This window comes from Lonchura striata, chromosome 3, assembly GCF_046129695.1.
Source record: "Lonchura striata isolate bLonStr1 chromosome 3, bLonStr1.mat, whole genome shotgun sequence".
NCBI lineage: Eukaryota > Metazoa > Chordata > Aves > Passeriformes > Estrildidae > Lonchura > Lonchura striata.
Window position 1 is genome coordinate 61,759,876 of NC_134605.1, and position 17,776 is coordinate 61,777,651.

Consider the following 17,776-nt stretch of genomic DNA (forward strand, 5'->3'; position numbering starts at 1 on the left):
TCTAGAATACGTTGCCCAGAGAAGCTTTAGCTGCCTCATTTCTGGACATGTTCAAGACCAGGTTGTGTAGAGATTCAAAAACTTAGTCTAGTGGAAAGTGTCCCTGCCCATGGCAGGGGATTGGAATTGGATGATCTTTAAGGTCCATTCTAATCCAAACCATCCTGTGATTCTATGATGATGCTATACTTCAAAAGCTATTGATACTTATGGCTGAGCAAATGTATTATGGATCTTGGTAATTTACTTGTTCTTATGTGTCCTATCTCCCCTTAAATGTGGAAATACTACTCTAGACATAGATTTTAAATGTCTTTGAGGATCCTTAAGGTTTGTTTGCCTCTGAAAATAGGATCTGGACTACTGGATTTCAATTACTTGAAAAATGTTCTTATTTACATTGTGTGTGCTAACTTGTCCTTGCAAGACCAGCGCTGAAAGAGGCACATTAGCAGGAATGAGAATGTTGTTTCCAAATACAGAAATAGCTCAGGCCTGCTCCATAGCCATTGGCATAAAGCAGGCAGAGAGGAGTGGGAGGAGGCTGACCAGATTAGTTACACCAAGACAGGAGATGTTGGGTTTTTCACTGCTGTATGAGATAAGGAGAAAGTTGTATCCTGTTAGGTGTACAGAAACTCAGGAAATATAATTTCTCTGTGGGTGGTTGGAAGATGACACTTCTACACTCATGAATGAGCTCATAAGCAAGGTTTATGGAAAGTCCCTGGCTTGTGATGACCTCTTGCAATAGAAACTGGTTGGACGTGCCTTTCCTGTGCCATAGAAAAGATATTGCCAATGGCTGAAAATAGAATATCCTCCAGTCAAATATGCAGCCAGAGAAGGAGAATTCCTATAATGAGTTCTGTTTGCTGTTTGTGGAGACATTTACTGCTGCCTCTTCAATCAAGCACTTGTGGGGATTTATTCCCTTCATGCTTGTCTGTTGGGACCAAGGGAATTTGCTAGCAGCCTTGTTTTAATCAGGATTAACGTGCTAACAACACCAATTTTGTAATTACACAACAGTTTTCATCTTATAAGAACCCGCAGCTTATAAAGTCTGAACACAGCTTCCAAAGACAGGAAAGGAATGGCAATTTAACAGACCAGAAAATCACTCCCCATTTCTTAGGACAGGAAATGACCTAGACCACGCTGGTATTTAGAAAAGTGACATTTTCTTCTTTTGAGACTTTTAATGGTGACTCCTGAATGGGATTGGGTTTTTACAGCTCTCCTAAAAGAGGGAAAAAGGTCTGTAAGTCCAAATCCACTTGACAAGCCTCTTTTAAGACTAGGAGAATAAGGAACCAGTACAAAGATTGGGAATAATAGTGATTGGTACCAAAAGACCTTATCCTGTTGTTAGAGCATCAGGATATTGGGGAAAATGTCTAATAGCCTGTTTTCCTTTTAGTCACCAATTATCTGGACCCTCTCGTTAGCTTGGATCAAGGTCATAAATATAGTCCTTTTAAGAGACTTTTTTTAGCTGGTGCAGTCTTTTGAACAAACCAGAAATAAAAATGTGATGCTGCATTATGTCAGAGCTGCATGTTTAGTCTGCCACTCTAGAAATAATCAAGAAAAGTTATACATGATAAGAGACAGATGCTAGTGCCTCAGTAGATATTTAAACTCTTTCTAGTACAAAAGTAAAATGGAGAAAACCCCCAAAGGAACTTGTTTCTTTAGTACTCAAATTTGTGCTCAATGTGCTCTGAAGGGAGGGATGAGTAAGAAATTTTCCTTGGCTTTACTTAAACTGATTCCCTCAATGGAACCTGGTAATTCAGATGATCTTTTATGACCCCAATGTCTGGGTGCATCCTGAGGAATGTCTTTTCCATTATTGACCATGGCTCAGAGCTGGGCTATTCTGGTGACTGGGTACAGATCCTGGAGGCATTTTGCAAGTGCTGACTCCAACACTTGAATCAGGCCAGCAGTTTCTGCACTGGCACTATATAGCAGCACCAGGGAGCCTGGGCATCTTCCACCTTTTCATTTGCTGGTATAGGTGCACCTATACCCTCCCCCTGGAGTCCCTTCCTTACATTTTCTTAAGGTTTCTGATATGCCAGCAAAGTAAAGGAAGATGAGGAGTCAACAGAATGCCCTTCTTGGCATGGTTCACTTGTCCCCTCCACTCTGAGCATTGTTTGTTTGCGTTTCTGCCTGGGGTGACACCTGTGCTGACAGGAGTCCCTGCGCACCCAGGCCAGCTGAACAGCTGCATCAGCCTGTCAGCAGCAGGTAACATACAGGGGACAGCAGCTCCTGATGGATTCTCTCAGCAAAACCATCAGCACAGAAAGAGGCTGTTTTTACCAAAATTCACTGGAGGCCCGATTCTGACCTCTGTGTTGAACGTGCGCAAACACATGGAGGTCACCAAGGTTGGTGTTTGGTGTAATTGAAGGGAGAATTTGCTTTCAAGGATACTTTTCAAATCAAGGTGTTGAAAATTGACTGTCTCTTTCTGTTTTGTATCTCCAGTGAATGTGTTCTATTCCAGATGGCCAACGCATTTTTTCTCCCCTCTCTAAGTAATACAAATATTTCCAAATACATTTTCACATTGAGTAAAATGACAGGTCAGGCTTCTAAATTTCATATGGATCAGAGACTCCAAAAGTTCCCTCTCTAAAAGGGTAAAATGAGATTTAACTTTGGCCATCTCCATAAGTTTCTGAAGGATTCTTCTCATCTATCAAGAGAATACCTGGCAGCTTACCAGGTGGGAGAAGCTTATGGAAAAGGACATTGGGATCACCAAACCTCTTGGGCTGCCTCTGAAAAAGGCTCAGGGAATTTATATGCCAGAAGCATTCAGAATTTAGCCCAATGAAGCCTAGGAATCTTGGACCAAATTGCCAAAGGGATTTCAGATTTTCAGGCTGTTGAGTCTCTGTCAGCCTGACGAGTGGGCTGCCAGAGGCCAGCCAACCCAATGGACAAGCTGAAAGGATACTAGGCAGAAACCTAACACAAAGCCAAGGTTGTTTCAAAAGCCTGCCTACTTTTGACTGGGACTTCATTGAAATCAGCAAGTTTCTGGGCAATGTGATGACTTTGGTAATCTGGTATTTTCCATTTATTTGGAAAATCAATGCCTATAAAATATTAGAAAAGTATTTCTAAGTGGGATTCATGGTGGATATGCATGAAAGGAACTTGAATGCAAATATTTTAACATTGCCCATGATTCTTCAATTTAACATGAATCACAGATAGGAATTGTCCATGTGAATTTTATCCAGGCTGTCTTGCCTTCTTTTATTTTTTTTTCATCCCCAAGAATGTGATAAGTTTATTCTTTTTAAATTCCTCTGAGGATGAACTTTGCATTTAGAGATTTTTGTAGTAACACAGCTTTGCACACTGAAGTGAGCAGCCAGCTTTATGAGTAGCTGGAAGTGGAATGTGAAGAATGATTTTGCCATGTGACAGTGCATCACTGGAGCCCACTTTAATTAGGATACTTCACTATACTGACTGCCCGTGATGGCCCAAAGGCTGGAGGAGATGCAGCCCCCACTGAGATGAGAATGCATCTTCTCATGATAGAGCACCCCCAAGTGCTAAGGAAGGTCTGGAACCCCTGATCCACCTCCACCAGGAGATCTGCCCCATGTCCTGTCTCACACAGATCCTGCCAGCAGTGCACAGTGGCCATTCAGCACAACTTGCATGTTTTATTTTTCGACTTGGCAGGTTCCTTAAGAGTATTACAGCAGTGCTGGAAAAATGGTAACCCCCTAGGTGTTCCTGTGGTGTGTGTGCAGCCTGTACAGCAGGGCTGGGTATAGGAGCTGAACAGTTGGAATGCAAGAAAGGTTCTAAGAAACCTGATGCAAAAGTTCAGCAAGTGATATTTTCAGTAAAATGATGTATTGCACAAAGTCAGGATCCTCTCTAGCCTCTCTGGGAAAAATTGGGACTCTGGGGATCAGCAGCCTCTCTCTCCAGCTGCCTCCTGCCTCCACGTGAAGAAGTCCACTGTACAGTAGTCACCAAATATGTTTATGCTTCTCTTTCAAACTGAGTACCTAATAATTTTCTTGCCTGCTCCAAGAACTTCTGCTTCAGACAAAAGCAGAAATTGCTCACTATTTCTACAGATTCAAGTACCACCTGCTTTTGTTAACAACTCCTTTGGCACTCTAAGACCTGATACCAATCCTGCAGCCACTAAACCAAATAATATTTTGCAAGTGTCTGGAATGGCATACTCAGCAACAGTTTACAGACAGTGTAAAAGTCTCAGGAGTAAGAAAACGGCAAATAAATGGTGCAGACACACTTTAGCAAGCTGCTGTAAGGAGCAGGATGTTTTGTCCAAGGGATTCAGAACAAATAGACTCTTACTCCCACCTCAACCAGAAACTCTAAGAAGTAATTTTAAATTGTTGTTGTACGTTTGAAAACATTACCCAAGATGTCTCTATGTCAAGGAAGTAAATTTATGTGCTGTAGAAGAGTTTCTTTCACATAAAAACCAGAGATTCCATCAGCCATAAGTGTTCACAGGTATTCACAGAGACAAGACACTTCCATCTCCATGTTACATCTTCCATCTCCATGTTACATCTTCCATTGTGTCACATTGAAACTTGAGCGATTTATGCATCATAGCTTCAGTTTAATTTAAGACCACTATGGGAAAAAAAATTAGCAACAAAAAATATACCGTGTCTGGGAATGCAATCCTTTGTCTCAGTGACAAAGACTTTTTTCTTTAATACCATTCTTAAATTACTTTCTTGGGTTCCCAAAGTGTAAAACAGAGGTAAGAATTCCTTAATTTTGGTGCTTTAGACTCTATGGATAAAACCCACTACTGCTGCAAATCAGAGCTGCCAAAGTGTGCAGAGAGTTCTCCTTACTTCAGTTAATGTTTTGAATGCTTCAAATACATTGCTCAGGATTTTTTTTTAAAGAATTATTGTTTCCATACTCATGCTTAAAGGTAGCAAGGGCTGGATCACCCACTGGAATTCCCCACCACCACCCCACATCCATACAAGAAATAAAGTCAGTTCCTATGGATTTAAACTAAATACTTCTGGTTTAGCAATGCATATTTCTGCTTAGGCAATAAACATCTGTCATCTGCCATTCATTAATATTAATTATAAATGGTCACTAGCTCATGGGATCCAAGTCCACCAGCTGAGATTTTTCCAACTTTGACCTTGTTAGGGTTTGTATAAAAAGTGGTCAGAAGGGTTCTTCAATGCTCAAAGACAGCAATAAGTGCAAATTGCAGAGTGTAGCATTTAGATTATTCACTTAGAAAAAGGGCAGTCACAAGAGGTGATGGGGAGTGGGGGAGTGGGGGAGGAGGGAATACAGAGCCTGAAATGGAGCTCCTTTAAATGCTTAAGAGTTTTAGCCCATTCTGCAGGCTAATGACAGGGAGAGGCATTGTCCATAATGAAACCAGCCCATCCATTAAACATTACTGTAAATGAAAGGTTGCATGAATTAAAGGTTGTTCATCTCATGTTTCAGGAATGTAGCTGTGTTTCATGTCTGAAGCCTGTTTTCCTTTTAAATGGAGTTCTTCAGATGACAAATGAGAGAGAATTTCAGAAAGCAAATGGGCAGAAGTAAATACACGCTCAAGAACAAAGCAGAGACATAACTGTAGCTGTAAATCTTTACACTGAGGCTACTGTTTGCTGTAGATATTGAGGAGGATTAGATTAGAATTGAGAAATTTCATTACTGGGTCATTTTGCTTGTAAAAAAACCCAACAATAGAAAACCCCCCCAGTTAATTGTCAAATTCTGACCTTAATGTTAGCGGTACACATTGCAGTCATGGAACACCAGTTGTTTTTTGGTTGGTGTTTTCGGGTTTTTTGTTTTGTTTTGGTTTTATTTTGGTTTGTTTGTTTGTTTTTTTGTTGTTTGTTTTGCCACCATTTTGAATTTCAAGGAAATAAAAATAGAAAATTTAGAAAATGCTTTTTCTGAATCTTGCGTGGCCACATTTTTAAATGAAGAATGTTGGTTTTTTTCTTCCATTTATTTTTTGTCACTGTAAAATTGCTTCAACACAAATTAGTGAAAAAAAAATATTTGTTTGCATATGTCCTTATTTTTTTTTCAGGCCTAATTATACAGCAATATGCCCCTCATGGACCATATCTGCATCTACTCTTAAAATAGATGCATTTTCATTGGCAGAGAGTTCCTACCTTATATCTCTGCTAAATTAGCAAGAAAATCCATCTCTGTAATCTTCCTTTAACAATTATTCAAAGCTAGTGAATGCAAAGAGAAACATGAACAGATATCTCTGCGATGCAAATGACTAAACTGGACAAAAAGAATGAAAAGTTGATTTCAATTCTTTGACTCAAGCCCAAATAAAAGTCTGAACTTGGAAAATGACAGCAGGAGGCCTTATACTGATGTCAGTGGATAGAGATACTTGGATTTGTGCTCTGTAAATAGGCAGTATGCTGTCATTTTGTGGGAGTTTTGCAGAAAGCAACAGTTGAGAAAAGGTTTCGTGGAAATTTTGTTGCCATTTTATAAATGCTTATCAAAGAATTATCTAGTCCCTTACTAGTGTCTGAATCTTAGCTACTATACTTAGGCTGACTCTGATGATTCTTAATCTAACCTCCTTAAAAATCTTCCATGGAGATTCCCACAACCTCTCTCCCAATCTTTAGGATCTCTGAGAATAACATTGGATGTTATCATCTCATTGGGATGTTCTGAATCTTCCTTGGACCTTTATAACACAAGGTTATGGCAGTAAGTGCTTAACCTCATAACTTAACTTCCTACCCTTTTCAAAGTTATGAAGGTGAAAGAGAGCTGGGAGGTGGCAGCTGAAGCAGACCAAAGGCTACATCAGGTGTCAGAACTGGCAGAGAGAGTGAGCGGAGAACCGACAATGAGACTGGAGATGCAGAGATCTGGGTGGGGAAAAACAAACAGAGCTGCCTGGGTGGGGAAGAAAAGGCAAATATCCAGAGAGATGAGGAGAAGCAGCAGCCAAAAAAGTGCTCCTTTGTTTTCACTTTGTTACAAAGGAATGCTGAAAATCCCTGTTTTATGGTTAGATCCACAATACTCTGGAGTCAATGGGGTTTCAGTGGGTCTTGGATCAGGCCCCTTAAAATGAGGGCAGCTGTAACACAATAATGAATGAGTGCCATGCTGCCATGACTGCAGTGTTATAACAGCATTGCTATACAAGGAAGTGTTCCATAGCCCAGGATTTAGCTGATTAAACAGTGCTGGATGTGTCGCCATTAGACTTGAAACATCCACAGCCTGATTTACTCTGTAGCTCACATACCCCAAATGTTTTGCATTCTTGGACTAAATTTGAAAGATGCCCTATCAAACTTCTGTCTTGCATTTATTCCTCTTTCCAGGATATTCAGGTCAAAATAGTGAAGGGTTTAGGTCTCCAGGTGGTGAGAGCCAGGTGGGCCCTGCTCCCAGCAGCCACATCCCTTCACATTTACTTTGTAGTAATAATGTCCAAAAGTGAGAATACAGTTTGATGTGGGGTCTGCTGAAGCATCCACAGAAAGAAGTCATGATGGTATCCCACTGTGGCACACATCCTGGAAGAGCCTCATTTCCTCTTCCAGGAGTGACAAACGTGTCCCTTCCTCAGAAAATGCTCCTTACATACTAGGAGTTAGGGGAGGGACTTCAGAGCATTAACTGTGAGCTGCCATAGAAGACCAGCGTGGGGAGAAGGATGGGTATGCAAGGAGTTTCTGGCAGAGGAAGGAAGGGATGAGGAGTAGGACACGCTGCTCTTTTGCACATTGTCTGTGCCATGCAGCACTGAGAGGGCAGAGTGGTCACAGTTTCCTGTGTGCCTCTTCCTGAAATGATGGGAATTAGGTGAAGGTGCCATGAATAAGTTGTGCCACAGTTGCTCCCAGCAGTGCCAGGGAGGAAGATCAGAGACTAGGCTGACTCCTGAGTGTCTGCATAACATAACGGGGAGTTTGTTTAAGGACTCTCTTTGACCTGCCCTCTTCCCCAGTCATATCTGCTATGGAGGAAATAGTCCCAGCTGGTTTGGTGGCAAGCCAGAAGGCGGACCTGGACTTTGTGGGCAAGAAGAAGACCTCTAACTTCTTTCACAGAATAGACACAGATGCAGATTTCACTTTCTGAAGCTTTCAATCCCAAACATTTTTATTCAAGAGGAAAGAGTTTAGGCAAGTGCTAGAAATCTAATGCTGAATGAATACCTGATGGATACTTTGCAAGGGGGAGGAGGAAGGGTTCTTGAGGGGCTTGTATTCCCTTTGGCTTTTTCTACAAAGCTCAGGCATCTAAAATAGAGTCAGCTAGCCAATTCTGAAGAGCAAGGAGGCACCAAAAGGGAAGATCAGAAAAGAAAAATAGCTGATTTCTATCCCTTATTTGGTTTAGTGATCTGAGGAGGACAGCTCTCACATTGTTCACATTTTAATAAAAGAATGCAATCAGCTTTTTTCTGATTCACTTCCCTTACAAGAACAATTGACCACATATTTCTGTCTCAGCTTTGACACTGTTCCTGTTATTATGAGGTTGATGCTTTTTATCAACAGCATGCCCAGCACATTTTTTATAGCATGCTCCAGAGGAGCTCAGGGAATCTGAGTCACTTCCCCACTGCTCCCAGGTTCCCCAGGACAGGGAGGAGGCAGAAGGTTGCAAGAGAGGAGCTAGCAGAAGGAAAGGAGAACATCTTCCAAGAAGCACAGAGACAGTGTCAGCCCAGCACCCTGCAGGGCTTAAACTAATTTTGATATCTGAGGCCACAACTATTTTCACCTCACTGTTTATCAAAATGCATATTGTTCAGAGATCATAACCTTGGCATGGTGCATGTGTATAGAGGGTGTGCATTCATGTGGAGTGCCACATTTACAGAGGCACACAGCATGGATCTACTGCCTGCCTGTGTGGTTCATGTGTGTTTGTCAGAACTGGGAGGTTTGATGAGAATTTAATGTTCACAGTAGCACAAACAAAATAACTGGTTGTGAAATTAAACATTACAAGTAATTAGTTCAGCTTTTAATGTTTCAGTTTGCAGGTAGTAACTTAGTAAAATTTTCAAAATTGCCTATGATCACATCTTGAAAATACGACAAGGTTAAAAATAGTTTTTTCCAGCCTTTTCAGCCCTAGTCAGTGTATCCTCTACTATTAACTATTTTGGATTCGCAAATAAGTTTGACTCATTTTGGCCTTATTTTTCCCTCTAAAGCCTATTCACTCAGACCTCTTCTCTAGGTTGTGCCCATGTTTGCCAGCCAGTGGCAGTGGCAAATGGGTGCTCTTCATTGCTTGGGGTATCCCCAGGATGCCATTTCCCTTCATGTTGCAGCTGGTGGATTCCCAGTCTCAGCAGCCCTACTATTGGAAGCTGGAAATGTGCTAAAGTTAAAGAGTCAAAACCCTCACAAGGAAAGGAAATGAGAAGCCGTCTTGGCAGCAGCAAATGGAAAATAAACAACCAAACTCTTCACAAGACAGATTCCTCAATTATAGTAAGTCAAGCTCGCAAAGGCCAGAGTTAGGACCCGTTGGCATATGCAATATGTAAACATAGGGATGCAGTAATTAGCTTCGTGTTCATTTTGAGGTTTCAGAAACCCTGTGACCTGCCATGGAGTAAGGTCATTAACCATAACCACACTCGTGACCTTCACACAAGACACCCCATCCCTCACAGTTACAAGAGTGAACTGTGTACTGGGATGTCTCCCTGGCTCACATGCTCCAGCCCTCTTGTTTTAAATGCCACTGAGCTATATATGAGTGAGAGGATGTGACTTGTGGAACGGACTGTGATAGGAAGATCTTACTTTCCCACATAGCCATGCTTAGGACTTAAATGTGATTAAGTAAAAGTAGTTAATACTAGAAATATTTAGAATTGTAGTATTTTTTTTTTTTTTTAAATCAGAAAAAATATTTGCTTAAAAATAGTACTCTGAGGAATTACTGAAGTGGTGTGGACCTCCACTGCCTTGGGAAGAGAATTTTATCCTTGGAGTATAGAGTGTATAGGGATAGACTATTCATTTGAATAAGTAGATGTACAGACATTACTACACATTTATCAACACAACAAAATGCTGCTCTGACCTGATTTTGCCAAGACTAGGTAAAATTAGTATTGAACATGAGTATTTTTTAAGTCCAGTTTTTGTTTTACTGTGGCTGACCTATGGTTCCCCTGAAATGCACTCATCCTGCTTGAAGTCCCTCCTCACACCACAGCCAATTGAAGACTTCTTCAGACATTATCTGATTAATATGTTTGGAACCATTATGTGGAAGAACTAGTACAAAGAAACAACAGAAATGAGCTGTGTCTCAGTTCTCTAGTCAATTTAATGGAACCTGCAGTTTTATATTCTCATGTATGTCATACAGTATAGAAGTTAGTATTTTAATCTATTTACCCAAAATTTCTGCACTTCCTCATTAAAATTCCTTAGCAACAAATCTTGTTCCCTTGGTTCCCGTCTGTTCACCAGTCTGCATCTAGAATTCAGCTCCTCACCTCAAAGGCATTTCTCTCTCTCTTATTCCTGCTGTAAATTTAAAAATAATCATAGCGTAGTGTCTCTATTCTCCTTAGAGCTTAAACCATTAACTGGCAAGCTACCTCACCTCCAGGGGGTTGTAGTCTTTTGAATTTTGACTAAAATTATCCCTCTTCCTCTCATAACTGTATCCTGTGTTCAGACTGTACAAGGTGACATCTGATACATTCCATAGTGAAAAAAGAAACATTCTATTCTACATTCACCCTCCCATGTTTTCATGTATAATGATTGAAATTTTGCCTATCAGGAACAGGAACTTTGTATTGGCACAGAATGGGACACAGTTAAATTAATATTACTTCTGTCCTATGAACATCTAAATACCACCAGTGTGCAAAAATTCAATATTAGAATGAGTAACAATTAAAAGGTATTTATTTGCTTACAATAATGCAGCTGTGTAACCAATGTCGTCTATCTGTTGGCTTGCATAATACCTAGATTTCTAAGGTGTCTTCCATGTTCATACCTAATACTAATTTCGGTGAGTTCTTTTTTTAATCTTCAAACTGGTAAAAACATATTCTCTGAAAATACTTGAAAGTACTTGGGCCTGATTGCTGCCGGGGGGTTTAGCTGGGACTCAACAGAAAGTCATATGGTGAATATTCTCTTCTTGGCAGAATTAGTCATGAAAACATGCAATTCTTTCCCCACAAATACTTTTGTATGCAGAATATTGGAATTTCAGAATATTTGTCTTTCATCCAGTAGAAGTCAATCTCATACATTTGCAGACAATAGTCCAAAGGGACTTGTGTTAGGCCAGAGTACATTTATTAAGGCAAAGAAATAATATTGATGGATAATTTGTTGTGTTTGAAGAGCTCTGAAAGTTTTGCTTTTCAAGTACATCTATTTGCGATTTACCGTTAATGGACATGGCTACAGGAATTGCATGTTCCAATTTTTATCTGTCAATGAAGGATAGGAGCCAAGAACATGTTACATGTGGGAAGGTAAAAATTACAACACACTGCACTGGGTGAATAAAACAAAAAGTGTGAGGGAAAGAAAGGAAGAAGAAAAAACTGGAACTTAATATCATATAGTCATGCAGACTAAAAAGAACACAACATCATGGGATTAAAAGAGGAGAATGATGAAATAAATTACAGTGAGGTTTGGATGGGACTGAACTACAAAATGAGCCTGTATGTGAAACACATGGGAATTACCATGTCAGATCACACTGGGATTGACTAATTCAGTGCTAAAATAAGTAAAAAGAACCTTTTAGGCTAATTGAGCTCTTTGTATCCTCATTATTCCCATTTGTTTGCATCTATTCTGAAAACATTATCATCTTCTCCCAGTAAAACATCATTGCATAGCCAGTGAAGGGGAAATAAAGGATTGCAAGACATCTCATCAGCTTCAATGACACACCAGCAGATGGAAACAAAGGAAAATAGCCCCCTTCATCTGCTTTATCTCATTTTGCGTAGTTGTTCCAAAGACATGTCCTTGCTGCTGTGCGATAGCAGCGCCTTCACTGAGTAACATCCTGTCACTGACCTCAGCGTCTCCAGCAAAGTCATTGAGGCATCTGTGACGAGCACACCCCGTCATCATGTGGTCTTTGACCTGAATCCCTCAGCCACAGACATCTATCCAACATGGAAACAGCCAAGAGTGACCGAGCTGACCCTCTCTTCATGGTCATGGAGAAAAGATTAGCAGCACTGCTGGTCACTGCCGGCTCTGCTGCAACACTTCAAAAGCCAGTGCCATGGAAGTTCAACTCTAAAGCAATGCCTGAGTGGCCATGGGGAGTTGTACAATACAAAAGAACTTTTTCAATATTTCTCAACAGTAAATACAAACTTATTGACTTTCCCTTTCCTTTCAAGTGTTTCTGTTGTCACCTCCTTCTGCACTCACTGACAGGGCACAGCTAGCCTTAAGAACAGAGCCTAGCTTGCTTTCTTGGGCAATTATTCTATTGTTCAAAGGGGAATAGAAATTTCTTTTTGTGCAATAAGGGACAGTAGAAGTAGGGAAGATATGTTGCCTGGAGATTATGTTGGAAAACTTTATTTCCTCATTTCAGTAGGAATAGAAAGACAGCTTACAGCTTAATTCTTGCCTTCCTAGCTTGTTGCCATAATTCATCCCTTGAAGATCTTTTAACCTGATGTTTCATATGTAATATTCCTCAGTTTTATTAAGAATTATGTTTCTTTAAAAAAAAGTTCATCTCCCTGAAGCAATGAATGTGAATGGAAAAGACTTCTGTGAATACTGAGAAGGTAAATGTCAGAACCAAAAAAAAAAAAGGGGGGGGGGGGTCTTAGACATAGGCATACAAATTCCATGGGCACTGACAGAGTGTGAACACAGGTTCCTCATTTGAAGGAATTGTCAACTGAGCGCGCAAAGCAGGCTAGAATATAGACTGTGACTTGCTCAAAAGAAGAAAAAAAGCCCACCTTTATGCATATTGCAGAATAAAAGGAAAGAAAAAGATTCATGATTGTGAACAAATTCTTGTGGTGCACAGTATTTTTCAAGTAGGGTTTGGCTCAAATCCCATAAAATAAGAATGGATAGCAAAATACGTGAGTAGTTTCTTCTAAAGTTCTTATTACACTGGAACAGCAGGCATTTCTCAAAACGAAATGTCTTGTCCAATCTAAGTGTTTGCCAAATTGCTATAAGCAAACACATAATATCATCGCCTCAAAAAAACCCCAGTTTCATAGTCCAAAATTACAGTTCAGTCCTGTATTTTCATCTCTGTCAAGATTAGGCTTTGGTAGGGAAAAAGAATGGACTCTTTCCCCAGTTACAGTGGGCTAATGAGAGGCTGTTTCAAGAAGCAAGCATGGACATTTTGAACATAGAAATCTGTAGGGTTTCTAAAGGGAGTCAGTAAATGGGTTGTCTTGGCTGTGAGCTTGACACAGGTCTCTACCTCTTCAGGACACTGCCTGACACAAGGAGGAGGAGGTGACATCTATGCCCTATAGATCAGTAGATCTACCCAGTTCTTGGGTGAGGAGTCACCTGGAGCTATCTGATGCATAAGATCGTCCTTTTAACTACGGAATCTCAGAATCAGAGAATACGCTGAGTTGGAAGGGACCGTCAAGGATCATCAAATACAACTCCTGGCCTTGAGCAGGACACCCCAACAGTCATACCATATGCTCGAGAGCATTGGCTAAATGCTTCATGAACTCTGTGAGGCTTGTTGCTGTGACCACTTCTCTGGGGAGCCTGTTCCAGTATCCAGTCACCCTCTGGGTGAAGAGCCTTTTCCTGATATCCAACCTAAATCTCTCCTGACACAACTTCAGGCCATTCCCTTTGGTCCTGTCACTCGTCAGCACAGAGAAGAGATCAGTGTCTGCATCTCTTCCCTTCACAAGGAAGTTGTAGACAGCAAGGGGATCTCCCCTCCATCTCCTCCTCTCCATGCTGAACAGACCAAGTGACTTCAGCTGCTCCCTATAGGGCTTCCCCTCAAGGCCCTTCAACATCTTTGTGGCCCTCATTTGGACTCTCCCTAATAACATGATTGCTTTCTCATGAGGTACATCCCCAGGGAATGAGATAACCTTCAAAAGAATTACAAGATCCAAACCCCATGAGTGTTTCCCTAAGTCATCTGCAGCAACCCTGGCCATCATTTAACAGTGGAACAGGGGGTTGTTACTTGGTACCAGCAGCTACTGCTGCCTCACAGATGTTCACATGGAGGGGAAGGTGCTCCACCCCTTCTACTCACCCTCAAAATGGGTGGGAGGAAAGAGAGAAGTAAGTGAGAAGTGGAAATGGGAGGGACAGAGAAAATGGGAGGAATAGAGAAAAGGAAATAGTCCATAGTTCCTCCAGAGTAACTTCACTGAGGACAGATCAAGTAACTTCCCTTCTGCAAGAAGGGGAGAATAATCAAGCAACAGTATCTACTGAGTGGAATTTGTTAAATTATTATTTCATAGACTTCTTAAGCATCTCCCAGTCTTAACACATGTGAGGCCATTCCCTCACTGCCATCCTGGGAAAAATGTCCAACAAGCTGCCATGCATGGAGGGACAGTTCTGCTGGCAATATTCCTTCTTGGGTGAAACCAAGTGGAGTTTCCCTTTCTGCCATGCAACACTGTGATCATTCTCCCATGCTGGGACTCAATGACCCAGATGCAGATGGCAGGATCGGGTTGTGTTCAGCCAGAGCTAGTAAAAAGAGTTCAGGCTGGGAGAAGGGACACAGCACAGCATTTACAAGAGTTAAAATCTTGTAGGGAAGCATGAAATAGGAATTAGTTTGAAGGAATCCCTCTGTTGAAGCACGAAATTTGGCTGCCTGATACCCAACAGACAACACCCACCATGACATGTTTTATGATGGATCTGTTTGTTCTGAGTACTACAATGCAACTTTTCATCTTGGCAACTCATTCAGCAGACAGAATTGAGAGACAAAATGCCTTCCCTTCCAGCCCACCCTGTCCTCTCTAGATCACACAAAGCACATTTTTTGAGCAGTGTTAGGATTTTATTTACTGCAGGCAAAGGCACAATTCTCTCCAGACCAAAAACCAATGGCAGCTTTGGTGAAACCTGAAATTGAGACCTAAGAATTCAGGTGTGAAGTATTAGAAAAACACAATATCAATCTCATATTATGATGATGATAACTTGGTACCTTTTCCTTCCTTCTGACATCTCTTTCTTTGTACAATACATTTTCTGCTCTCAGTTGTAGCTGGGCAAGGATTTCCCCTTGCTGATGGATGCTGTATGATCTCTTTGACCCTTACTTCATTTCCTCTTTTGAAACCACAAGTTTTTCCTTTCTTCATGCAAGGGCTCCAAGGACTCCACTCACTAGTTTCACAGTGCACTGCAATAAACATAGAACAAACTTAGCCTGACCAATATATTTTTGTGTACAGAATACATATGGTACATTATTTTCATTCTCCATTAGCCAAAAGGTGGCAAAAACTAATGGAATTAATCAATAGTGAGTTGCAGCAATGAATTGACAGAAATTGAACTGTCAAGGATATGCAGTACAAAATAATGTCAAGTAATTATGACAGTTACTATTTTCTACTTGCTGTTTTGTACACACAGGGCAAATTCCTGACACAAGGCAATAACAGTGAAACTGGTCTCAATGGAATCAGTTACTGGGGTTTGTTCTGACTTTGCTTTGGTTTGATGGAGATGTAAATCCTTTTGGCATCGGTGGAATAAACTTTGGTCATGCCTGGGCGAAAGGTGAATAAAAGCCATTAGATCAAGCTGCTGCAGCTTGTCTCAAAGGTGGAAATTTGGAAACTGAGTGTTATAAAGGTCCAACTGATATCAAAAGATGTTACACTGGAAATCAAGAGTCTTTGGCCATCTAAAGAGCCATCATCTGTAGCATATACAAGCTAGAAACAGGCAAAGCAGAGAACAATGTGGGTCAATGTGAGGTTTCAGGCTTTTCAGAATGGTGCAGGTAACCCTTTCTAAACCAGAGTGATGTGAATGTGCATCCTGTACTGTTTGGAAGTCAGAAGGTGTGTCATTTCACACTTGTCCAAAGAATGTAAACAAAAAAAAGGAGTAAACTTGGAAAGCTAACAATATGCTTTTAATAGCTATTCTTCTTTTATGCCATCTCACTATCTTTCTCTTTTAAAAAGGTAGTATATACATATATATATTTACTTTAAATTTAACTGCATGCTTAAGATTATAAGTCACCACTGAAGAAGGAAAGACTTCCAGCTCTTCTATAAAGAGGAATTAGCAAGTCAACATTTTTCCAGATTCAGAATTTACTTCTAAATTTTCTGAAACCTAGAAATATAACAACTTTAGGCAATCTGAAACTTTCTCCAGTGAATTGTCATATGGGTAATTTTTTTCATGTTATACTGGGTCTCTTCTGCTAAAATAATTAGCTTTCATGTGCACAAAAAGGTTCTGCTTTTACTCCATAGCTTTAAATGGCTTTTCCTCTCTGAGACTGACTCATTGTTAAAGCAGCTGAGTCTACAGCAGTTGGAAATGGCCATCAAGAAACAAAAATGATTCCTTGAATTTATTTAAAAGATGAAAGTCTTTGCTTGAAAATAAAACCATAAAAGCCTACACTACCACCTGAACTAATATATATTTGAGAAGGAAAACACCAAACTACTGCACATTATTTTTATTCCTGCATTACTTCCCCACCAAAACACAATGCCAGAGAGAGCTATGTGCATGATACTGTGGAGAGGATTTCCATCACGGCCAGACTGTGCCTAAGTGCTCCCTGGGTGCTGGTGACTGAAGAGGTTATGGCTTGCACTGCAGCTCACAGCCCTCAGCCACCACAATTCACAGTCAACGTACTAAAATAAGCTGAACCCTGCCACAGCTTCAGTGTGCCCGTGAAGTGGGATGACAACTACAGCTGTTAACAGGCAAACATATCACTTGTTCTTCTTTCATTTGGAGGGATGGGCGAGGGATGGAGCAGAGTTAGGTGTGGTGACCTCTGAAATTGCCCTGGTATGAATAATTGGAGCTTTTGAATCAGTGGCTCGAGATACAAAAGCAGGTCTCTTCTCCACAGCCAGTGAGTCACAATGACATCAATCTCACTCCTTCAGTGTCAGTGACACCCTATTTAGTGTTTCATTTTAATCCTCATTTTCTGAAGTCAGGTGATTGTGCACATATACCATTTTGGAGATTGGAGGTTTTTTGGGGGGATGTTTCCTTAATGTGTTAGTTTCTAGCCTTCACCTTTGGAAAGGTAAGCTTCAAATTGTTGTTGCATACATGTTTTGAAGGCTCAGGTGGTACAAGGGATCTAAAGTAAAGCCATTAATATTTTTATCTTTTTTAAACTATGTGTGGGATCTGACTCAGGGTTTTTGAAACTTTGATGTTAGTGGTGCTGCATAACACTATAACCAAGCAAAAGATGTATGTCTTGCTACCTCAAGGCAGACGAAACAGGCTGTCCTTCCTCTGGCAGAATTGCCCTTAGCATCAAGGTTGTGTTTGTGGGACACAACCACAAACACACAAGTCTGCCACTTGTGAAGTGCCAGACTTGGGAAATACCTTGAGTATTTTGTGCTGGGGAATACATCTTGTTATGAAGAACATTTTCATTTCCCTGGTGTTGTAACTCATTATGTGTTCCTTGGATCCCACATCCC

At 40.7% G+C, this 17,776-nt stretch overlaps 1 protein-coding gene and 1 long non-coding RNA gene across 2 annotated transcripts in view; one reads left to right on the forward strand and one right to left on the reverse strand.

The window, feature by feature from the left end:
- The window catches only part of LOC110479691 (uncharacterized), a 258,058-nt gene that overhangs the window by 30,019 nt on the left and 210,263 nt on the right, over nt 1-17,776 (forward strand). The window lies entirely within an intron of this gene.
- RSPO3 (R-spondin 3) overlaps nt 1-17,776 on the reverse strand; it is a 57,806-nt gene that overhangs the window by 7,281 nt on the left and 32,749 nt on the right. The window contains exon 4 of the mRNA XM_021547154.3: nt 15,268-15,465. Within this exon, the coding sequence (XP_021402829.1) occupies nt 15,268-15,465 (198 nt within the window). The remainder of the gene's footprint in view (nt 1-15,267; nt 15,466-17,776) is intronic.